We start from the raw sequence: 24,334 nt of genomic DNA on the forward strand, positions 1-24,334 counted from the left end.
CACCAAATGCTTTGTGAAGCAGCAGCAGCAGCTATCAGCCAGTATGATTTACATCATTCTAGCAAACTGGAATGGCACATCTCATTAGTGAGCTACAGAGCAGCAGCATTCAGATAAAGAGCAAAACCTCCCTGGCCAGAAGCCACAGTGAAGTAAGAGCTGCCTGGTTCTACATCTCCAGGACAAATATGGGAGGAGAAGGGGTAATAGTGTGTCAATAATGTGATGTCTTCACCTGATGCACTGAGCACTTTCTGCTTGTGTGACACAGGGATGAACCTTCAGCACAGCACTACCATTAGGAGGGGAAAAATTAACCCCCAGAGCAATGCTGGAGCTCCCACAGCTGAGCTTTTGTTCAGCCAAGGAGGGCATGGGTGGAGTAGTCCTCACCTCCAGCTTTCTCTTACCATCCCCTTTTAGAAGCTCACCCAGAAAGTCTGAGCAAAGATGTAGTGATAGGATGAGGAGCAATGGTTTGAAGCTGGAGCAGGGGAGATTTAGGTTGGACCTCAGGAGGAAGTTCTGCACCATGAGGGTGGTGAGACACTGGAACAGGCTGCCCAGTGGGTAGTGGTGGAGTCCCCATCCAAGCTTAAACTTGAGCAACCTGCTCTAGTTGGAGATGTCCTTGCTGCCTGCAGGGACAAGATGACCTCTGAGGGTCTTTTCTTTATTGGGAATTGCTGTGTGCACAACCACAGCACCTCACACAGAGAAAGCCACAGGAAGGAATGAGCCTGCAGCAGGGCTGGGGAAAGGAACAGAAGAAGGGCATCAGGTAGTTCTCATTTTCAAGGATGTTTCTCTGCCAGATCAAGAAGAAAACCTCCAAAGCCAGGTGATTAAAAATCATAAAAGCCAACATTTACCTAGAGGAAAATCAAAGCCTTTTGTAACCAGAGCCCATCCATTTTGCCAGGCTACCTCCTCTCCAGGAAGCTTCTTCATTTCATGTGGCACAATTGGCAGTCTCACCTCAGCTTGGTGGGCTGAGTTTGCACAGGGAATGGCTGGAGAAGCAGCAGACAAAGCAACACATTCTGAGAGCCCAAACTGCTGGATGGCTGCAAGAATCCTTCTGAAACATCTGCATTTGTTCCTATCTAACACACAGCCAGGGCTCAGGTGTGGGAAACACAGCAAGCAGGGTTGAATTAATCCACAGAGTTGATTGTGCAGCAGAGCTTCTGCCCAGTTGAGGCTTATTTCACTTCTCAGAGATGGTTTCTTCTCCTTTATAAACAACAATGTTCTGCTCTGTTTCATAGACTTTGACTTTATAAAGAATTCCCAGGGGCAGGAGCTTCTTGAGGTTTTCCCAGATGAATACTGCAACATTCTCTGTGGTGCTGAGAATGGAACAAGAGCAGGTTCAGAACTGACAGCAATGATATCCGAGGAAGCTGCACCCAGAGGGGGCCAGGGGGAGGATGCTGAAGGCCACAGGGAGCCATAGGGGCAGGCTTCACACCATCACACCCTGCATTAAGTGGGGTTCAAACCATTGCCAGCAAACATGGACAAAATAAGGCCTAATTAACAGCCCATAGCTGTCTCCCCAGGCTGTCCACGGAGCAGCCTCATGTGTCAAGTGCCAGTCTGCAAGAGGCTGCTCAGGTGCCAACAGACATTGCCTTCCTGCCTCCCTTGCCAGGTGCTTTAGAGCAAGAGATCCTCCCAGCAGGTCAAATATTTCATCATCTCCAAGCCAGCTGAAGCCTGAGTGAAGAATTGGCACAGGCTGCCCAGGGAGGTGGTGGAGTCCCCATCCCTGGAGGTGTTCAAGGAATGTGTGGCCACGGCACTTGGGGCCATGGCTTGGTGGCCATGGTGGTGCTGGGTTGATGGTTGGGCTCACTGCCCTTTAGAGGGCATTTCCAACCAAAATGATTCTGTGATTCTGTGACTCCAGGACAGCAACTGCCCCAGCAGGCCTGCCTCCAGGCTGGCAGAGGGAGGCAGGCCCTGTGGCAGCAGGGCTGGAAGGCAGGCAGGGCATGCAGCACAGCTATGGAGGCCTCCTCTGAGGTCCTCATCTCAGTCTGCAAGACTGAGCCTTGAAGACTCTTCCTTAACCCTGAGAACAATGCCACATGGAGGCCCCATCACCCACCTCACCACCTCAGCAAAGTATGGCACATCCTTATCCAGGTTTTTGTGGTCAAGTGGTTCCATGATGGCCTCCTGGAAAAAGAAAGCAGCAATAATCTTGTCCCAGTGGCCCAAGGGACTTGAAGTCCAACTCACCATGCACATGGGGCTGGAGCAAGGCACAGCATTTTAGAAGAGCATTAAGAGCTCTCCAGCCACCTGCACTGCCTCACACCACACTGCTAAAGCATTTTAGTCTCAGGTTATTCCTGAATTTCCTCTTTATTTCCTACCATCTTCAGCTGACCAGGGCCTCACCCTGATACTAGACAAAGTCCTAAGCTCTAAGCAAGTCTCCCAGGGGATGTGCAGCAGAACAGTGCCATTACCTGCATGTACTCCTTCAGGTCTGTCAGGTTTATAACCATTCCTGAGATTGGGTCAATCTGCAGGGGAAAGAGAAGGCAGATCAGTAGCCAGGCTCTCATAAGCCTGTACAAATCAGGCTGTGAATATCCATCTGTGGGCTCAGGACACCTGAGCCACAAGAAAAACATTTTTCCACCTCCACACTCTTGGTTTCAGCTCCACTCCTGTGATGTTTACAAAGGCTACACACAGCTTACAATGGATTGAAGCTTGAGGAGGACAGATTGAGACTGGAGATTAGGAAGAAATTCTTTCCAGTGAGGGTGGGGAGACACTGGCACAGGCTGCCCAGGGAGGCTGTGGATGCCTCCTCCAAGGCCAGGCTGGATGAGGCCTTGGGCTGAGCAGCCTGGGCTAGTAGAAGATGTCCCTGCCCACAGAATGAGGCTGAAAATAGATGATCTTTAAGGTCCCTTCCCTTCCAACCCAAACCATTCCTAATCTCCAGCCTTAATCTGCCCTCCTCAAGCTTCAATCCATCCCCTCTCATCCTATCACTAAACCCTTGTCAGAAGTCCCTCCCCAGTTCTTGTGCAGCTCCTTCAGGTACTAGAAGGCTGCTCTAATGTCTCCCTGGAGCCTTCTCTTCCCAAGGCCAACAATCCCCAGCTCTCTCAGCCTGTCCCATGGTCACCTGCAAACCTTTGCAAGGTGAATGGGACAGTGACTATGGAAAATGTCCTCTAGTGATGTGCAGAGAGCTTCCACAAACACCCTGAGAAACTGAGCCAGAACTTCAGTACTGTGGGAGCCAGGGACGCTAAGAGTAGAAACAGCACTGCTCACACTCACCTCTCCTCGCACAGTGACGGTCACTGAAAGCAAGAAAACACCAGGTCACCACCACACCATGACACCAGCAGCCTAACAACACAGCACAGCCTGGGGCAGAAGACCCTAACCTTCTGTGAGGCACACAGAATGCTTTAGATGAGAAGGGACCTTTAAGACCACCCAGCCCAAAGCCCCTGCAGTGAACAGGGACACCTTCAACTCGCTCAGGCTGCACACAATGGACCCAGCTCCACATGGCTTACTCCACACTCAATCCAGCCTGCCCCACAGCAGCCTCTATCTACCACTCCCTGTGTCAACCTCTTACCTTTGTAGTTGTGTCCATGGCCATTGGGGTTGTTGCATTTCCCAAACAGCTTCAGGTTTTCTTCATCACTCAGAGATTTACTGTGAGAAATACAGATGGATTTCAGGATCCACTGCAGATGCTCAGGGCTTTGCTGCTTTCTAGCTCTATTCCCTCTGCCAAATTAAACTTGGGCTCCTTGGAAAGATCATCCAGTCCGAGCATCAGCCCAACCCCACCATGGCCACCAAGCCATGGCCCCAAGTGCCATGGCCACAGGTTTCTTGAACACCTCCAGGCATGAGGACTCCACCACCTCCCTGGGCAGCCTGTGCCAATCCCTGACCACTCTTGCAGCAAAGAAATTGTTCTTCATCTCTAACCTAACCCTCCCTTGGCTCAATTTCAGACCATTTCCTCTCCTATCACCTGATACTTGGGAGACCAACCCCAACCTCACTCCAACTTCCCTTCAGGTAGCTGCAGGGAGCAACTTCATTTATTATTATGCATGCTATTAGTGCATTGTTAGGCAGATTTATGATCATGCATAAATTATGCACATTATTATTACTAACAAAGCTCAGGGAGCTTCTCCAAGAAGGACAAAGAACTTCCCTCTTTGAATCTTTCTCTGGAAGGCATTCAAGTGGCTACTCCATGGAGTGTTTCAAGCCAAGGCACCATTTAGGCATACGTAAGGGCACAGTGTGCTGCTTACAAACTGGAAGCAGACATTCATAGATTCGTGGACTGGTTTGGGCTGGAAGGGACTTTAAACACCATCCAGTTCCAACCCCCCGGGCAATCAAATCGGTGCCGTTTAAACCCAACCTTTTAGCTGCCGTCAGCCCCAGCGCAGCGCCCATGCCTGGGCTGGCGCTGCCGCAAATAGGCTGAAGGAGAAGTGGGAGGCGCTGGACGGCAGGCACCGCGCAGCCCCCGCCCCGGAGGAGACCACCCGCAGGACGCGGATGCTCCGCAGCCCCCTGCGAGGCCCCGGTGCCGCTCCCGGGCTCCCAGCGCCGGCGGCGTGGGGGGAAGCGGGACAGCCGCGGGCGCCTCCCGGGGCGGCGGGGCCGGGCGTGGCGGGGCCGCTCACCTGTGCAGCCGGTGGCAGGCGCTGAAGGTGACGGTGCGGGAGATGCGCGCCAGCCGCGCTGCGGGCGGTGCCATGGCCGGGCGGCGCCGGGCGGTGCTTGTGCGCCGGCGTCAGCGGCTCCATCCGGGCCCCGCCGCCAGCGGCGGCTCCGCGGCGCCCCCCCGCGGCAGCAGCGCTGCGGGGCTGAGCGCCCGCCGCTGCCCGCTGCCAGCCGGGGCTGTGCCCTTGCGGTGCGGGACTCGGCTGCTCGGGCAGCTCGCCCGGACGCCCTCGCCTTGCACAGGGTTTGGGCATTGCCGCAGCTGAGCTGAGCCTGCTCACAGAAGCACAGAATCGCTTGGGTTGGAAAAGTCCTCTAAGGGCATCCAGTCCAACCATCGACCCAACCCCACCACGGCCACCAACCCATGGCCCCAGGTGCCACGGCCACAGGTTTCTAGAACAGCTGCAGGGATGGGGACTCTACCACCTACCTCCCTGGGCAGCCTGTTCCAATCCCTGACCACTCTCGCAGCAAAGAAATTGTTCCTCATCTCCAACCTAACCCTCCCCTGGCACAACTTGAGGCCATTTCCTCTCATCTTCTCTCCTGGCAAACTAATTTGATCTCTGAGATGATCATGAACTTGAAAGAGTGCACTCTGGTAACGACATTTGTGGAGTTCAAGCAAAGGAATCCATCAAGTGTGGTGATTTACAGAAAGCTTTGGGAGAGGGAGGTAAGAACCTGGCTTTTTCTGTGCTGCAAGAGTCTGAATGGAGGTAACTTCATCAGCATATTCCCTCAATTCCAGGAATCCATGGTGCCCCAAGGATAACAGAGTGTATCTAACAGTTTGTCAGAGTGGGAACTGTCCAAGCCTTAGGGCAGGATCTCTCTAGCCCAGGACCAGGAGGAAGAACAGCTCTGAAGGGAATGGAGCAAAGCCTCTGTGCACACATCACAGGCAGGAGCTAGGACTGGGTGCTGTTGGAGAAGAGCTTAATAAACACAGCATGGACTTTGCACTGTTGTGGTACAGTGCTCTGGCTGGTTGCAGTTAACAGAACACAAGCCTCTGACAGTGCCTGTCCCCTTCCCACCTCATCAAGACAAAGAGTCTAAAGAGCAGCAGCAGTGGTGACAGAACTCTAGCTGCCACCATTCAGCACACCACTTAGCATCGTTCAGCCTCCATTCTTGGGGACATGACCTCACCGGGGGTTACTCCCCAGCAATTCCACTGCTGACATGGCAGGTCAGGGACAGGGGAACTGGAGGAGACAGCTGGTTGGCAGAGCTGGAGCACCAGCAGTGGGAGATGTTTGCCATCTGCTGGCTCTGTGAGATCAGCGTTGGCATGAGCTTCTCCACCCTGTGTCAGCGCCGCAGCCCTGCTCTGCAAGGCTTGGTTGTCTCCCTCCTCTTTTCCCAGGACCTGTAAGGAAGGTGAAGAAAGATCAGAGGGGGTCGCTTGGCTAAGAGTGAGTCAGCTGTGGCTTACCATTGTTCTGCCTGGGCTGGCCTCCAGAGCAAGCAGAGGATCTTCTCCAAACCCTAGGGCACAGGCGTTCGTTTTCTTGCTCATGGAAGTGGTTCAAAGCATTCTCCACCTCTCTCATAATGAAGCAACAAAAGAAGTCCTTGAGGCAGGAGGGGAAATTCATTCTCCTGGAAGCCTTCACTTTGCTGTGTCCTTAAAGGCAGAGTCTGCAAGAGAACTGCTAGACAGGTTCCCTCAGCACACCTATCCACTTGTACCTGGAGCAAGAAGGAAGCAGCTGAAAGGGTGCTCGGGTCTGATCTGCTCCACTTCAAGAGCAAAGAGAAGGCCAGAGTGGAGTTGTGTGTTTCACACTGACTGAATTAAGAGGAGGAAGGAGGCAGTGCTGGCCATCAGAGCTGTCTCCTGCTAAGCTGTTTAAGCAGGGGCATGCTGGAGGCACATCCTGAAGCACAGGAGCACATCACATAATCAGGTGTGTATCACACTTGCAGCTGTTGCCTCTTGTGCACAGCACAAAGTTAGCCACAGGGCTGATGACAGCAGGGAAAGACAAGAAGAATCTTCACAAGGTTTTATTTGAAGGTGCCCTTTAGGGTACAGAGAAAAGCACTACAAGTACAGCTTCTGGGAGTGTTTGCATCTACCTTTGGAGGTCACTGAAGGCCATCTTTACACAATGGGGGTGAAATTACATCCCTTCATTGGGCCTACCTGGGCTGACTCCTCTCTTCTGCTTTATACATTTCAGCCAAAGTCACTGCCCTGAGCACTGATACTGCTTCCCTTCAGAGTGCATTGCTGCCAGGGGAAGGGGATGTCATCTTCATCCCCATTTTCTCCCTTGCAAGCCTTACACCTGGCAGCCTTTGTGAGCTGCTGCTAACTGGGCTATCGTCAGGAAATGAAGATAAAGCAGTGGACTCTTTGAGAGAAGGGGCTTCTGCCTTCCTCAGACCCTTTGCTGTATAGTGGTAGCTCTAACTCAGAGGTTACGAGGGAGGAAGAAGCAGTTCCTCCATCCAGAGCATACTGCAAAGGTGGGAGGTGAAAGAAGAAAGCAGAGGCTTCTTTCTGAGCCTGACCCAGCCCCAGTTACACAGGGTGGCAGAGGCTTCAGTCAGTGGGAAGTAAAGATGCCATGGAATCCATAAGGCATTTGCCTGGGAACTTCTGCTCGCCCCAGCTCTCGGAAGGTCTCTGCATCCAAGACAAGCAGGAAAGCACTTTGGTTCTGCAGGGTGAAAGCAAAGCCAGAATCAATACCCAGGCTGAACCTCATTCCACTGCACAACACACTACATCTGTTGCACACAACCAGGCCACACAGACTAAACCCACTAGAGAGCTGGCCAGAAGCACTGACAGGCAAGCAACAGGGACAACCCAAGGCACAACCCTGCTCCAGGTCTGCCTGGCTGTGCCTGGCAGCATGCACTATGAGAAGCATGGTGCTAGATCTGTCTGCCAGAGAGCCTCAAACTCAGCATTGTGGCTTAGAAAAGAGACTTAATACTGTGTCACTTTGACAAACTAGTAGCAATGTCACCTCAGTAGGGGAGACCACAACAGACAGGATGACTCCACTGTCTTCTGCTGCAGCATTAGGCACTGGCACAAACACAGGCTCTGATGGGTAGGATCCATCCTCTTTCCAAATCTGGCAAGCACAGAAACATTCATGTCATTAATACTTCTCTACTACAGTTAGCAGAGTTGCAAGTTGGAGTGCTCCCCACAAAGACACCCAGGCATACCCTGTTCCAGAAGACCTCTAGCTCCATCAGTTCTTCTGATCCCAGCAGTATGATGGTGATGATGGTGTGCCCATTGTACCAGGCATCATGCAAGCAGGCAGTGAAGTGAAAAGGGTTCCTAGCACTCATTTCATCCAGCAGTTTGCACTGGCACAGACACAAGCCCAGACAACACCACCATCCTAGCCACATCCTCAGGCAGTGTGGAGAGAAAGGTGCCATGTCAGCAGAAAGGAGATCCAGCACCACCACCACCTGAGGGCACAGCTGCTGCTCCTGTTGCAGGCAGAGCTGCAGCAGCCTGGGGCTGTGCCGGAGGAGGGCAGTCCTGCTGCAAAATGAGGCTCTGGAGAAGAGCCATTCCCGTGGACATGTCTGAGCAGTCCCAACTCATTCTAGTAGCTGGGACAGTCCCTGATTAATATGCATTTAAAGCTTTGGGGGTCTCTCTCCCCTGCCTAAGGGAGATAGAGGAAACATTCTCCAGCTTTGAAATATCCTGACCCTTGTTTCCTGCCCACTTGGGTTATCTCCAAGTGCCTATGCTACTTGTTTATTTTCTGTACTGTCTGATAAGAGAGGAGTCTTCTGTGGCCTGGAAGACACAGGCACACTCTTTCAAACCCTTTCTATGCCACCACCTATCTGGGAACCTGGAGTGGTGTCCTCTCCTGCTTGCTAAGAGTGCCACATCCATAACCTGCCAGGTGAGAGATGGAATTAAGAATCTTCTCTCAGACCCATTTGAACAAAGACTCCCTAGAAGAGTGAAGTGCCTAGTAAATGACAGCTCAGCAGAATGACTCCCTCTGATTAAAAAGCAAAACAAAAAAACCCAGAAGATAATCCTACTCCACCTTACCTTGAAATTCTTGGTCTCCACATCAACCTTGATCAAGGAATCCCCAACCAGATGCCCAAAGCCACAGCCGTAGAAGTAGCGATACCTCCTGCCGTTGTACCCGGAGTAGTTGATCTGGGGGAACTCCAAGCCCCCAACCTCCTCAAAGCCTTCAGGGTGGAGGTTTTCATGTGTGCACCAGACCTAGAAGTATTCATCACAAGTGTCAGTTTAGCTTTGACTGTGCAGAACCTAACCATGTGTTTGCTCTCTCATTCAGTCACAGATTGCATTGGGTTGGGAGGGAGCCTCCAAAGGGCATCTTGTCCAACCCCCCTGCAGGGAGCAGGGACACCCCCAACTAGAGAAGGTTGCCCAGGGACACATCAAGGCTGATCTTGATTGTCTCCAGAGATGGGGCAGGTTGTTCCAGTGTCCCACCACCCTCATTGTGCAAAGCTTCCTCCTGATGTCCAACCTGAATCTGCCCTGTTCCAGTTCCAAACCATTGTTCCTCATCCTGTCACTCCAAGCCCTTCCGAACAGACCCTCCCCAGCCTTCCTGCAGGTCCCCTTCAGATACTGAAATGCAGCTCTCAGGTCTCCTTGGAACCTTCCTTTCTCCAGGCTGAACAACCCCCACTCTCTCAGCCTGTCTTTATAGGAGAGGTGCTCCAGAGCCCTCTGGATCATCTCCACAGCCTCCTCTGGACCCTCTCCATTTAAGGCACCATGGTAGCCTCCGTACTGAAACACATAGTCCCCTCTTAGTAATGACTAAACCTTGCTTGCTTGCTGCCCAAGATCTGAAAAGATAACAGCAGAGGATGATGACTGCTGTAGGCAATGTCACCCTAGCCACAGTACAGCTGTTGAGGTCTCCCACACCTACCTTGCCATCTGCATCCTTCACAGCCCTTGCCAAGGTGTAGGGCAGGGGGTTCAGATTCTTCCCCACGGGCGTCTCTGAATTCACATTCAGTGGGAGGACAAAGCGGCGAGGGAAAGCTCTGGCTATGGACTCATAGACCTAACACAGAGACAACAAGTTCTGGTGATGGGGAGAGGAGGGTGGCTCTGCAGGCTAAGAACCCTTTTGGGGAACCATTCTGAACTGTTAGACATTGCTCCTGCCGCTGAAATTTTCTTTCCATTAAGTGCATTAACCAGCTCAGGTAAGGGCTCTGCTCCTTCCAGCTCTTCTCAGCAGAAAACAAAAAGGCAGCCAAGTAAATGGGTCAGCACTGCTTTCACAGTAATTAAAGCTGAGCTGGGTATGGAAATCACTCAGTTCTCCTCCAAAGGCAGCTCTGGGACATGTGCTGCATGATAGCCAGTTAGAACAGACTCACACTGATCCTTTTTACAGCCTGTCCACATATGCCCCAAGGGCTGTGTGACTTGGGCCCTTCTTGCCCAGCCAAGGTCCTGAGCTGCCAGGGAGATTACAGACAATGAGACCTCCACAGCATGGGAGCAAGCAGAGGGACTCTCTCTGCTGGAAACCCACCCAGTCCTATTGATGATTAGTGGCAGTCCCACATGGAAGGCTGAGCAGAGAAACTTCCCCATCATTTTCACTAACATGAACCATCCCTTTTGAACTTTCTAAGCCTGTAAGCTGCATGCAGTCACACAGCTTGAGAAGAATCATAGAATTGTTAGGGTTGGAAGGGACCTCAAGGATCATCTAGAGCCAACCCCCCTGCCATGGGCAGGGTGGTTCCAGAAGAAGGTGCTCCAGGCCTCTGTGCTGTACTTGAATTCATGTCCAGCAAATCTTTAGAAAGAACAAAATGACCCTGTGGGGACACAACCATGCAGGTTTCAGAACAGATTTGCTTCTAGACAGTTCAGAGCACAGAGGAAGTTCAGACTTGTCTGAACCCATAGAAATGCCTGCCTCTCACCCACCATATGGTGGGGGTTCCAATAAACACATCTGCAGTACAAGAAACTGAAACCATCCCCAACTTTGCCAATGGATGATTTATGCAAACTAATGTTTCTTACATGGCTTTAAATGGTGCTGGTGACAAGACCTGGGCATGAGTGACTCATGAGTAAAGGCATCTCTGTGGTATTTGTGTTCCTGTGATTTACATGAAGGTTGGTTTGCTGAAGTAATGCCTTTAGAAGTCACCCAAAAAAACCTCCACATATTTCTTTTTGCATAATTTCTTGGGGGGGAAATTATTTCCTAGGGATATGGAAAATGAGGAGCATTAAAAATGAGATTTTTAAACCAGAAGGCTGATGGAGGTCTGTGTAACACACCAGTGTTCAAAGTTTTAAGGAACCACTCCATTAAGGCTTTCTGCTAAGATACTGAACAGGAAAGACAAACACCAACAGATTGTAGCTTCAGTTTTCCCATGGTTCTTTTCCCCAGTTCCCATCCTCTGCCTGATGGTCCCCCCAGAATGTTCTCCATTCCACTAACCTGAGCCTTCCTTCAGACAAGCTCCTCCAACAGGATGGACCCCATCAGATCCTATGCAACACAGAGATCTTACCTGATCTAGGCCTTCCCCACTCTTCCTCAGGTTCTGCAGTTTGTAAGCAGCCAGACTTGTTCCATCATCTTGGCAGCACAGATCAAGGACCACACAGCCACGATCTTCAAAGGCATTGATTTGATGGAAAGTAGCAAAGGGCTTGCTGCACCACTGGCCTGGCAGCACCTACAGTGACCATAAGCAAGCCCACATTTCCTCTCTGGAGGTCCTAACCATTCCTCAAAGAGAGTTTTCTCTTCTCTCCCTCATTTCATTCCCCACTTATTCCTTGGGATTTGTCTTGTGTTTAAACCAAGTGAAGGAGAGCCAAAATGTAAAGCAGCCCAGGGCAGGCCCCATGCCTCTTGCTGTCATGACTCCATCCCTACAGCATTATCCCTAGGCTATGACTGACCTGGGAACCGCATTTCTGTCCCTGTGCTGCAGTCCTAGGAACCTCAAACTGCTTTTTTCTGCCTGTTCTTTAAGGGCTGGCAAAGAAATTAATCAATAGAGGGGAAAATTTTGAAGCAATCCCTTGCTCATGCTTATAAAATCTACCTTGCAGTAGCTGCTGGAATGATTCATATTGGCATTTCTAGCTGCTCCCCAGTACTCTAAGATGCAGTGATACTGGAAAGATCAAAGTTCCACCTCACCTCCCCAGTGTGCTTATTCACCACATGGAAGTAAGTGTTGTACTGAGGCTCCCAGCTTATCCCATCCAAAATGGTTTTCCCACGGAGCTTGGAAGTGACAATCTGCAACAGATTCAGCTTGATGGGCTGCTCAATGAAAATGATGTAGTTTTGACTCATTCCTGGGAAGAAAAGAAAGGAGATATCAGCTGAGGATTAGGCAAATTAAAATCTGAAGGGCAGAGAGCAGTGAAGAGCCTTTTCTGCCTCACAGCAGGCTAAAGGCACAGAGTGGGAGATAAAAAGCATCCTTACCAAAGCTGTGATAGTAGGAGGGTCTCATCTTCTCCATTGGAGCAATGGAGCACAGCACTCTTGCTCCCTCTAAGGTGTCACTACAGCTTGACTTTTGTGGAGGGATTTGAATGATGTTATAGCTAGACCCTGCAAAGGAGAGAGGGTGTTCAGCACCACTAGATGCAAGGCTGTCCACAGGCAGAAAAGCAGTCAGAAAAGCAGGCAGTTTCTGTTCCTTTCTCTTTCTTCAGAATCCTAGGACCTCAGTTCCAGCTAAACTGAGCAGAAAAGTAAGGCAGTTACCAAGTCAGCAAAACAATCTAGAGAGGGCACTCAGCAAAACAAGAAGCCTGAGAGGAAGTAGAAAGATCTTCTCAGTTTGGTAGACTGCCATCTAATGTTACTGTCTGCAGTGCATTCAGAGGTTCATGGAATGGTTTGGGTTGGAAGGGACCTTAAAGATCATCCAGTTCAAACCCCCTGCCATGGGCAGGGACACCTCCCACCAGCCCAGCTTGCTCAAGGTCTCATCCAAGCTCACTGTCAAGAATTTCCTTCTAATATCCAGTCTCAATCTGCCCTCCTCAAGCTGATTGTCTTAGAGCATCCTGTAATAACAGGATCAGGAAGAAAACCAGATTGTGTATCAAGGGAAATGAAAAACCTTGAGCCCTGGTGCTGACTGGTGCCCATTTAATATCTCTGAGCATATGAGCAGGAAAGCACAGCACATCTGAATAACAACCTGCAGTTTGGGCTCTCCAGCTGGAAGCATTGGAGAGTGTGCTGCAAAGCTGGGCATTGCTAAAGCCAAAAGGAAATGAAAACAGCAAGGATGAAAAATGATCAAAACTGGGCAGATATTCAGAGAAATGGAAGCAGCCTGAAGCACCACAAAGGGCAGTGGCTGTCTGCACAGGCCTTGGGGAGCTGAAAGTTTCATTAACCAGCAGTGAATGCTAACCCTGAGCAGATATGGTGATGTAACTAGATGCCAACTAGATGCAGTGCACATGGGGCTTGGGGAAGAAGGGAAAAACAGCCCAGAGAATTCAGCTTTGCTTAAAGACAGCCAGGTCAGTAAAAAAAAAATCCACTTTCTCTCCTATCTAAACCCTCGTGGTCCCTAGCAAACAGCAGATATTCTAAGGGGAAAACCTGTGGCTGCTTCTTTGGATCAGGCTTCAGTGCTTCAATCATTCCTCTATTTCCCACCATAACTTGGGAGAGGAAGAGGGAGATCTGTGGAAAAGTCACAGGCCAAAGTCAGAAGTATCTGAAACTAATTGGTGGGAGAAGTCACTTCCATGAGACAGACTGATAGCCTGAAATGATTAGTCTGGTTTGCCATCATTCTGACACTCAGCACCTTCAAGGTCCTTTTAGACACTGAAGTTTCTTCAACAACTGCTCCTTGAAGCAGCAAGCAGCAGCCTGTACACTCTTCCCACAAGCCAAGGCTGCTCATGCCCAGCCTTACCATGCTTCCCATAGGAGTTGCCCATGTTGTATGTTGTGCCATCAGGCTCATAGTGAGGGTGAGCAGTGACCCCATTCACTGCAACAAATTTGCTCCAATCCACCTGCAAATGTCAAAGACCCTGCAGTCAGTACAGAGCTTTCTTGTTGCTCCCCTGCAAGCCACAGACTTTTAAAGGTCAGTTTCATCAAAGTCACAAAGTCACAGAATGGGTTAGGTTGGAAGGGACCTTAAAGATCATCCAGCTCCAACCCCCCTGCCATGGGCAGGGACACCTCCCAGCAGCCCAGCTTGCTCAAGATTTCATCCAACCAGGCCTTGAACACCTCCAGGGAGAGGGCATCCACAGCCTCCCTGGGCAACCTGCCCCAGTGTCTCCCCACCCTCACTGGGAAGAATTTCTTCCTAATCTCCAACTTGACATTTGCTTCACCACCCCTTTGCAACAGAGGTTTTAGTCAAGACTTTTGAAGGGCTGCTTGGCAGTGTTTAAAGGGGGGGTGGAAGAAGGAGATAAAGGGAGCAGATAGGAAGAATGAAGAGATGGCAAGAACAGAGAGCTGAGATCAGTGATGTTGCTTCCTGTGTGCACTGCTGTATTTCACACACTGGTACAGACAAGTCCGGACAAGCAATGAGGGGACTGGAAGAACACCAGCTGCACCCAAACAGAAGTGAATCTGCATCTATCTTTCCCCTTGCTTGCTACAGTGGGCAGTGATTCAATCTTCACTCCTGAGAGCTGCCTTATGGCCAAGTAGATTTTTCAGGGACTCAAGCACACCATGAAGCAATGCTTAGGCTGTGGCTCCAGGATGCCCTGATCATTGCTTTTGGAATCAGGGTTTCCCCCTGCTGCTTTTTGAAACAGCAGTGAGTGATTCATAGAGTCATAGAATGGTTTGGGTTGGAAGGGACCTTAAATTTAGATCATCTAGGCCCACCCCACTGCCATGGGCAGGGACATCTCCCACCAGCCCAGGCTGCTCAAGGCCTCATCCAGCCTGGCCTTGAACACCTCCAGGGGGGAGGCATCCACAGCCTCCCTGGACAAGCTGTTCAGGGTCTCCCTACCCTCACTGTCAAGAATTTCTTCCTAATCTCCAGTCTAAACCTGCCCTCCTCCAGCTGCTTCTCCTGTACCATACCCTGAGCCCTTATCCCACCTGCCCACACCTTCTCCTTCGTTTCCAGCGTCTCTGGGTCCACTCTGTGCATGTGGATGTTCTCGCTGCTGACATAATAATCTCCTTTGTACACAACGTAGTTCACGCTGGCGTTGTCACTCGGGTCTGAAACGAGATCCCCCAGTTGTATACAGCTCTGTTGAAGCTCACATCACACCAGAGCAATTGTTTAAACAAATAAAGCCATCTGCAATGACACTAATCCCTCTGTGATTGATTGCAAACATCTCACTAATCTACAGAGGCACTCAGGAGTCTGTGCAGGTGAGTCCAGGATAAAAGCACAAGGACTGCTTCTTGTGGAATCACTGCAGTGAAGCCAAGATAATCTTCATACTTGCATGTGCCCTTTGTTTCTGACCTCTTATTTCTTCACATCCTGCTCCCTTTCTTCTACTCAAAGTCCTCTCCTCTGGCAGCTATCTGAGGAGTGCCACACTTTGTTTACAGGCAAGACTTGAAGGTGCAGCTTGGGCTAGGGGGAGGACAGGGACACTTTGTGTGGCAGGGCTTGGACAGGGAATATTTCTCTCTCTCTCTCTTCTCTGTTTAAAGCTGAGTACTCTTTTTTTTCAGACTGAGCCTTTTGAGAGCTACAGGCTCACAACAGCCAGAGCTGTTCTTGCTACTCCTAGGGGAGCTTTGACTTGTCAGCTCTCCTCAGCTGAGGGAAAAACAGTTCTCCTCAGCTGGATATTGTATGTGTTGTGAAGAGAGCCTGAAGCTGCTACAGCAAAAGCCCAGAGTCCAAGCAGTCCTGCAGTGAGGAAGAGCCTACATGTGTGCAAAGAGTAAAACAGGCAAGAGTGGGCAGCAACAACCTGCTGCAACTTGGTAAAGGAGATGAGTGATGTAGATAGGTCTCAAAGTAATTGAGAGCTGGGGTGAGGAGTTGGAGAGCTGGGCACACCAGTGAGTGAAGGTCTGAGCACCTTTGAAGGGGACAAATGACACTGCAGGGTAGGATCCATCTCCTCAAGGAGGGTAAGAAGCAGAAGATGGTCACACACATGAACAACAAGCTATGGGCTTTAGTTCTGCTCTGGTTTTACTGCAAAGTGCCTGGCTTGCATTTAAAGCCTATTTCTTTCCTGAGAGACACAAAATCCTACAGGTGCAGGTAGTCCCTTCCTGTGCAATTCCACTTCTCACCCTACTCATATCATCTCCTGCACCTTAGTACAGGAAAGGAAGGATTAGCCCACTTACCCTACAGGCTTAGCGAAGCAAGGTATTTTAAGGGCAAAGCTGCCTCCCAGGTAGAATGCAAACTGTAATGCTCATTACCAGGGCTGGGGAGGCTGCACAGGGTGTGGGCTGGGGAGGCTGCACAGGGGTGTAAACTGTTTGCAGTTTGTAAACTCCAGAACCAGGTGAGCTGAAGTGGCACTCAATCACCAACTTGCATTTTTGTTATCATTCCAAGGAAGTCATCTTCCAAGACAAAACCTGCGCTCAGAATAGGCCCTAGCAGACCTTCCTCACACCTCCTTTTAAGCCTAACCACAAGGTCCAGGCCAAAGTTTCTCAGAACCCCCTCTTACATGGCATCTCAAAGCGTGAGAGGAAGCGCCCAAAGACACTCTTGCATGGGTCTGGCACTGCCAGAGTGCCAAACTCTGAGACCATGATGCGGTTGTGCTGGCTGTTAGTCAGGTAGGAATTGCTCTGCAGGAACTTGCTCCGGTATGTCACTGCACCGTTCTCCAACTGGAACTGATGCAACAGGGCCATGCCATCAAACCAGTGGTTAAATCTTCAAGAAGAGATAAGAGAACATGAGTTGGGCACATGTATGGCATTCTCCTAGGCTGGTCCCTCTTGCCCTTTAGGTTTACTGTTGGACATTGAAACAGGAGTCTGGGGACAAACATCGGAGTGGAGTGAAACAAATCAAGGGGCTTTGCAGCTCTGGGACCTGAAGTTAGATGCTGACTTGCAGTGAGATTTGGGGGTCAAAGAATGATAGAAAGTTCTGGGTTGGAAAAGGACCTTTAAAGGTCAGAGAATCATAGAATGGTTTGGGTTGGAAGGGCCCTCAAGGGCAATGGTGTAGCAAGATGATAACCTTTGGCCTGTCGCTGCCATCAGATTTGGTGGAGGAAGTGCTAGCTTGGCCAGTTAGAGCAGCAGGTTCCAAGCCAAAGGCAGCAGTTGCACTATTTTAATACATTACTTTGCAGGTGCCATGGATTTGCTCCTGCAGCAACTCAGTTCAGTGCAACCAACTCTACAAATCCTGCCTGGGATTTCAGAAGGCTCGTGGGACGGACTTTTGTTAATGACAAAGGACTGGGAGTCTGGATGCTTTAATCCCTGGCTCTGTTCCCTCCTTATATCTTTTGAGTAGGTCATAGCCTCTCTGTGACTCGGCTTCTCCAACCTTAATAGGTTAACCTTGCTACCTTGCTCCTATTTTCAGAGAGTTCACTGGGAGTTTCCAGATGAGGGAGCAACTGCCCTTGAATGAGTGAGATGAGCATTTATTCCTTGCCTTACTTAAAAAGAAACTAGGAGGTGCTCCAGAGGTGAGACATTTGTGGGAGTCCCTTTTGGGTTCAGGCAGAATTCAGATCAGAATGATTTGACAAACTCACCCAACCTGGACTTACTTCTCCTCACCAAACTCAAACTTCCCAGGGCCATTCCTCAGAAGATTGCCATTAATCCATTTGGGAATATGTCCTTTGATCTTAGCTGAGATGGGATGAGGGGTCTCCTCTACTGTCTGAATTAAGGGTGAGATGCATTGCAAGCCCTTGGAGCTGTGGAAGGTGATTTGCTCTCTTGATGGGCTGGCCAAGAAATACTTTAAACCTGCAAACAAAAGAGTGAGAACAAAAAGCAGGTCAGTAAGATTTTCACTTGACTAAACAAACAATTCCTAGAGCTTGAGTCTGGATGTCTAAGAGAACAGAATTCAGCATTCTGCAAGCCACCAAGCTGCAGAGGACAGTCAGACTAGAGCTGAGTTCCCATAATACCCCACACATCCACAAGGAGCTGAAAATCCAGGGGGTTTAGCTGTAGTTAATCCATTAGAGAGGCACCTGTTCAGCAGTCCAAAGGAGGTAATAAAATATGTGATGATGGGAAAGAAGAGAAATTTTCATTAATGAAGCCTAGAGTTGGAATTTATTTCAAGTGACTGAGAAGAAGCAACAGTTGGGTATCTGCTGTCAGAGCCTGGGAGGCTGCAGACAGATCTGGTTGAAGCAATGTTGAAGGGGAAGCTGAAAATAATGTCCCACTGGTTTCTGACAAGAGGTCTGTTGAAGAAAGTGACAGGAAGGAGCTGGCCTGAGTGTTGCATGGCAAAGCCACCAGCAGAAAGATGAAGTTAGGCACTTTGTGAAGCAGTGAATGCTGCCTTTGTATGACAACGCAGCTAAAAGCAAGACAGAGCTGGGCACACCTCAGACTGAACAACTGCATGCTAAAACTCCCTCTAACTCCAGCTTGGTATCACAGTCACAGGTGAGTTAGAGACAGAAGAGACTGCACATACTGACATGTTTTCCCAGGATTGGGGATGTCAGCCAAGGGGTTTTCAAACAAAGCATGGTGCAGAAAAAATGAGGGGAGGAGAGGGCCAAGAAGGGGAGGAGAGGGAAGGGAAAAAGAAAATGAAGAACACCACAGCCGAAACTGAGCTTAAAAAACATTAACAGGACAGGGCAAAATTCATTAAGCAGATTTACTTGGGAAGTAAATAAGCAATAGCATAAAAGGGTAAATGCTGATGGAGCCTCTTGTTTGAATTCAACACCCCCTTACTAAGCACAGTGACAGGACAAAAGAACCAAGAAAGCATGGACTGATTGGAATCACAGGACACAGTCAGTTATTGGCTCCAGCAGCCTGGTTTGCAAAGCCTCATCAACACAAGGATTGTTTTAGCAATCCATTTAGCTGCAGAGGTGGATTTACCTAGAAAGTATACAGGCTGCTGCCTTCCCTCAGGGGAGCTGCTTCGCTGCACCGCCCCATCCTCACCGCAAGACCTTTGAGCCCTGAACTAAATTAGAAGTGATGAAGATTTAGACCTAAGTGAAACAGTCCTCAAGAAGGACAGCAGGGCATAGAGAAATCCATCCCTGGACCAGGAAGTGCTGCAGACATGACCACACACTAAACAAAGTCCAGACTGACCCTGAACTTCATTCTGATTCTTTGCTTCAGCAACTGGGTGACTTTCACCACTGCTGCTTCTAGCCTACATTCTTTAATCCAGGTGATTAAGTGAAGCTGCTGCACAATTTCCATGTGAGGCTCTGGAAGCAGGATTTTACATCTACAGAGGAAATTTGCTGTCTCAGCCAGAAGAATATCTGCAAAAGAAGCGAGTTTTAGAACAGGATGGACAGAATGGGTGGCAGGCAGGCAGGAAGGGAAACTGCAAGATGCCTTCAATGTAGTTCTCTGGCTTGCCAATCCTCAAATCCCTCTTTAGATCTCTAATATGGTAAGTCAGCTAGACAAAGAATTCAGGCTGCAGGGCTAAAGCAATTAATCTCAAACCACCAACATCCTCTCCCTCTTAAAATTCAATTAGGTTCTGATTATTCCTATATGAAGCACTCTATCTGATCCCAGCACTTGTGCTTCAGAGAACTGCCTTAGGAGGAAGTGGAGGCTTTTCATCTCAACCAGCACCTGGCAGATTTAGTGACTGCCAGCAGAAGCTGCACCTTTAGCAGGCCAAGCTTGTAAAGAGTGTAAAGATGCACAATATGAAGAAAAAAAATACATTGAGAGCAGTGTATCCCTCAGATGTTTTTGCATCCAAGCAGATACAAATATGGCACAGCAAAGGATGAAACTTCCCAGACAGCAGCATAATTACACAGGGAAATTGAGAAATATAAACTCCATAAATGAGTCTGAAAAGACCTCCTGGGTCACCTGCTGTCTCAGAAAGTCATCTATATGACCTGTCTTGACATTTACTACTTTCTCTGGCCCTGACCTCCTCTTTGGAAGACTGCTCATTGCCCAGATGATTAGAAAAAGTCTTTGAATTCACAGCAGGACTTTATTCACAGGACAGTTTGTCCCCTTGGCTCTTTTGTTAGCACTGGGATGTGGCTTTGGTAGTTCTCCCTCCCCTGTGTTTACCACCTGTTGTATTTAGAGTGAGGAATCATATCAGTTCCTAAGCTAATCAAGCCAGGTTCTTCTCCTTTTCCTTCTCCTGTGGTAACCTTGTCATTCACATGATCATCTTAGTAATCCTTCCTGAAATCTCATCTAGTTAGAATTCATTTCAAGACAAGGTCTAGAAAATTTGAGAACAATCTGTGCACAAGAAGAATGTGTAAATTAATCACCTGCCCCAGCAGAGAGAAAGAAACAAGCAGAGAGAAAGCAAGCACCACATTTCCTTCTGGGAACCTCTGAAAGGGACTGAAGAGCCTGAATGCAACATGTAAACAAATCATGATACCCAAGCCAGAATTGTTCAGAAACATGACAGCTGAGACAATTCTGAAAAGTCTGGAGGAGGGGAAGAGGGAAAGAAGAAGGAAAAGACAACACCACAAAATCCAAACAAACCAGGTTTGTTCTGAAGAGATTATGAGATTCAGGACAAGAAACAGAAAACAGAAATAAGCAAGGACCTCCTCTGCACTCAGCACAATACCATAGATGTGTCCTCAGAAAGAAAGAGAGGAGAGTCATGGGCTGAAGTGAAAAGGGAATGAATGCAATAGAAAAACCAACATTAATACCAACACCACTATGAAGAATACAAAGTCATACTCATCCCAGAGCAGGTGCAGCTATCGCACTAAGCAGGAAAGCAGCCTCTTGAGCACACAAGTGAGCCCCTCCAGGGACAGTAAGGAGCAGGAGTAGCTTCCACACTCAGCAAACATCCCCCTTTATACAGAGGGTGTAATTTATGAGATGAGATACACCCATGAGACAGCTCAGGTCCCCCCTGGCTAACTCCAAACTGCTAACAGGCTGCAGACCACAGTTGGTCCATGATCCTGCCCCAGCTAAAGCAGGACACCTACAGATCCAAATCCAAGGCAAAGGGCCTCACACCGTTTGTCTCCACAGGGAGCTGCACAGCCTAGTTGCTTGACTCAGAATGACATCCAGGACCAGACTTGAGGGCAGACTTCAGTAAAGAGAATGCTCACAGTTGGTATCCTTCAAGCAGGGAGAGTGAGGTGAGAATTCTGCTTTCCCTGAGGACTGATGGAAATCCAGAATAACCCTAATGGCTGATCTGGAAATCCTCTGGCACAGGATATGGGCCACATTATGGCGCTTGTCAATCACAGACTGGAACAACAGGGCAAGCAAACCAGTTTCCTCCATCCAGACTGAAGCTGCTGCAGCTACTGATTTGTGCCATCACCTGTGTCCCACACTCACTCCCAGACTCAAGTTGTTACACTTGCCTTGTGTCTGCTGGGAAGTCCTGGTAGTTGACTCCTTGTTCCATCTAGCTTGTTGATTTCCCATTGTCAGAGGCTCAGCTGCCCACTTCCTCGCTAATAGGCAGACAGGAACATAAAAGAAGTGACAGAAAACACAGGAGGATGAGGAGAGAATGGAGACAAGGAGTAGAGAAAGGTTTGTGAGAGGGAGGGAAGACAGAAAAGCAGCTGTGAACTGTGCCTGTGCTTGCATGTGAAATATCTCGTTTGCCAGGGACACCTGCTGAAATAGATGCTGCACTTGGGGGGCTGTTTCCATTCTGACATGAAGAAAATGCCATTTCTTGGTTAAATATTGATTTCCACAAGCAAGTGCTTGGAACACTTACCTTACAGAAGCATGACGAACTGGTGGGCTAGGAAACTGTTGTCAGTGGCACAGGAAACACATCAGATGGAATACATTTTACTCACACTTCCCCCCCCAAATTTCATTATCACTGTTTCACTCAAATGCCTGAACAAATCACAGAGGGGTTTCTTTTTCATGGCTCAATGGCAAGAAACAGCCTTTTATGCTTCTATGCAGTTCAGCTTCAAAGCACACTGAAGGAGGGGAGATGATCTCTAAGGTCTCTTCTACGATTTACATTTAACTGAGAGCCCAAATTTAAACAAGATGACAAAGTTGCTGCAATCTGCTGGCAGAGAAAATCTCCATCATTAATTTATGCAAATAAGGTTTGTTTTTTTTCCCCAGCAGGAAATTTCTTTATCACCCCCTGAACTGTTAATACTCTAGGTTGGTTTAATTAACATTCCCAGTGCTACACTGAATATTTGGTCATTCAGTTTGCATTGATTACTCTGCCTCTGTGAATTTTCTGTCTCACAGATGTAGTGGCTGCCACCAACTTAGTAAGACACGCAGTGAAAAATAAACCTCCTGGATTGCTCCTAAATTTGCACCTGGTGTGGCAAAAAGGTAGGTTTGAGATCCCTTCTGATCATTGGATAGCCCAGAAGCAATACTTTAAAGTGGAGGGGGAAAGCATCACCACCACCAAAAAGCAGAGATTCTGGAGAATTAAAGTCTTTATTGGTTCCTATTTCATGATAACAGATCTCACTCTCTCAGCCAAAAAACAAAGAAGGCAGCTCAAGCTGTGCAATGATGGCACAAATTGCGGAGTTTAGTGATGATACAAAATCCCTTGGAGTCGTTTCCCACTTTGATATTCAGATGGCAGCCTCAGAAACGTGGCTGCTTGGAACAGTCCTCTTCCTTTCACAGCCTGTTTACGTGTCTCACAGCAGGCTCCCTCGCAGGGAGAATCTGCTGCCTATCGGTTTTCCAGCTCTAACCCATCACTAGCTGCTAGTAATCCCAGGCAATCTGTGCAACGCACCTGCCTCTCCAGTTTCTCTTGTCAACAAGCAGCAGAGACTTTCTAACCCCCCCCTCAAATTACTTAGGATCCTTCATTTCTGCTGAATAAACATGCAAATGCTCTACCGACCTGCTCTACCAGCAGCAGCTCTTAACGGCAACAGAAAGCAGCTTCCCAAGAGGATGTGCTAGAAGAATTTCTTTGTTTATGCGTTTTACCTGGAATGAATTGCATCAGAGAGCAGAGGAGATGCTGCAAATTAGCAAGCAGGAGGCTGACGGCAGACAAAAGCATTTTGGACAACATATTCCGCTGGGGAGGCATCAGCTGGGAGTTGGTCAGCAAAGGTACCGGTGCCAGGATGATTCTGTGCAGCCAGCACTGATGGGTGGCCGGAGAGAGCTGCCTGACATCATCGCTTCAGAATAAAAGCCAGGAGTGCGTGCGCCAGGCGGGCCGGATGAAGGAGAGCCTGCACCGCACCGTCGCGGCCAAACTGGGCACTTGTAGAGCATGGGCAAGGGCTGCCTCCAGCCCGAGCAGCTCAGCAGCCTTTAGAGCCTCAGCTGGGCCAGCTGAGCTGCTGAAGTGGCCACACAAAAGGTTTTAGCACTGTTTGCCAGCTGGAGAATTTGGAAGAAAAAGAAGGGAAGGGGAGATGCAGCCATGTCCTGAGGCAGCCAGGCTCCAAGGCAGCTCTTGCAAAATTCTTCTCACCTTGTCTTATTTTTTCCACCTCTTTTTTTTCCTTTTCATTTTTTCTTGTTTCAAAATCTGAGGAACTGTTGTGCACCTCAAGGGATCTCAAGGCTTTAAAAGTATTGGCTGCCACTCCAGGCTGGACCATCAAAGCACATAGGGAAGGACTAGTGACAGGCTGTGCTCTGCTGTTTCTAACTGTGCTGGACCTCAGGTGGACCCTTTCCTTCAGCATGCCTGGAAGAAGCTGCCAGCACTTTGTAAATGCACTTTGCTGGCTGTGTTTGTTTCATGTTATTAGAGAGCTTTTAAACATGCCCTATCCCTTGAGCAAGCCAAGCAGCAAGTACAGTACTCCAGGTAACCTATCCCACTGTCCTTAAAGTGGGACAGATTATTACTCATCCTAAATCTTCTGCTGCAAAATAAGCTGATTTCTTCTTGTCCTTTCTACAAGACACAGGACTGCTGTCCTTCCTTCCATGGTTTGTGCTTGCTCTGAATTAACCAAACTGAACTGCTTCAATCTTTACTCACACATCATGGTTTTTCTCACCCTTTATTATTGATGGTTCCCACTCTGCCCACTTTGTTTTAAAGAGGCAAACACAGCCTCCAGTTAAGAGCAAACCAGGGTAGAGTGAAAGAGAACAAACATGGGTTTGTGTCTTATCTGCTATCTTGGAGCTGACACATTTCAACCACACAGTAACATCACACCACCTCTAGCTGTTTTGTTCTGGTTTGGAAGTACCAAATGATTCTCCTTATTAAGCCCAGTGTGTTTCCCTGCTCTTTTCTGAAGGAATCAATAAAAAAACCTATTGTTCACCAGATGATTATTAAAAAATTGCTAAGAAATTGACCTCAGAATTTCTACAGGAGGAAAGTTAGGCTGACTGAACTATCATAGAATCAGAAAATTGTATGGGTCGGAAATGACCTCCAAGAACACTGTGTC

The 24,334-nt window shown here is 48.9% G+C and overlaps 2 protein-coding genes across 2 annotated transcripts; both read right to left on the reverse strand.

The window, feature by feature from the left end:
* Positions 1–784: 784 nt before the first annotated feature.
* On the reverse strand, positions 785–4,871 carry PTS (6-pyruvoyltetrahydropterin synthase). The gene is made up of 6 exons (XM_054176066.1): positions 4,707–4,871; positions 3,626–3,705; positions 3,316–3,338; positions 2,484–2,540; positions 2,117–2,187; positions 785–1,352 (listed from the first exon to the last, which is right to left on the reverse strand). The coding sequence occupies exons 1-6, from the start codon at positions 4,778–4,780 to the stop codon at positions 1,211–1,213; spliced, it is 447 nt and encodes a 148-aa protein (XP_054032041.1). The 5' UTR covers positions 4,781–4,871; the 3' UTR covers positions 785–1,210.
* A 1,884-nt stretch (positions 4,872–6,755) lies between these two features.
* BCO2 (beta-carotene oxygenase 2) lies at positions 6,756–23,080 on the reverse strand. Its single transcript, XM_054176175.1, has 13 exons — positions 22,893–23,080; positions 21,305–21,397; positions 17,501–17,705; positions 16,433–16,644; positions 14,878–14,993; positions 13,702–13,804; positions 12,240–12,368; positions 11,946–12,106; positions 11,305–11,472; positions 9,681–9,818; positions 8,810–8,992; positions 7,740–7,850; positions 6,756–7,424 (listed from the first exon to the last, which is right to left on the reverse strand). The coding sequence occupies exons 1-13, from the start codon at positions 22,996–22,998 to the stop codon at positions 7,311–7,313; spliced, it is 1,839 nt and encodes a 612-aa protein (XP_054032150.1). The 5' UTR covers positions 22,999–23,080; the 3' UTR covers positions 6,756–7,310.
* Positions 23,081–24,334: the final 1,254 nt, after the last annotated feature.

Source organism: Dryobates pubescens, chromosome 34, assembly GCF_014839835.1.
Source record: "Dryobates pubescens isolate bDryPub1 chromosome 34, bDryPub1.pri, whole genome shotgun sequence".
NCBI classification, from domain to species: Eukaryota; Metazoa; Chordata; class Aves; order Piciformes; family Picidae; genus Dryobates; species Dryobates pubescens.

Coding starts and splice junctions, on each gene's coding strand:
- BCO2 (XM_054176175.1), bottom strand. CDS start 22,998: ATGCCTCCCCAGCGGAATATGTTGTCCAAAATGCTTTTGTCTGCCGTC. Junction 17,706..21,304: donor GACTTCCCAGCAGACACAAG/GCAAGTGTAACA, acceptor TTTTGTTTGCAG/GTTTAAAGTATTTCTTGGCC. Junction 12,369..13,701: donor CAACTCCTATGGGAAGCATG/GTAAGGCTGGGC, acceptor TCTCCTTTGCAG/GGTCTAGCTATAACATCATT.
- PTS (XM_054176066.1), bottom strand. CDS start 4,780: ATGGCACCGCCCGCAGCGCGGCTGGCGCGCATCTCCCGCACCGTCACC. Junction 3,706..4,706: donor GCCTGCCACCGGCTGCACAG/GTGAGCGGCCCC, acceptor TATTTCTCACAG/TAAATCTCTGAGTGATGAAG. Junction 3,339..3,625: donor CCATGGACACAACTACAAAG/GTAAGAGGTTGA, acceptor TCTTGCTTTCAG/TGACCGTCACTGTGCGAGGA.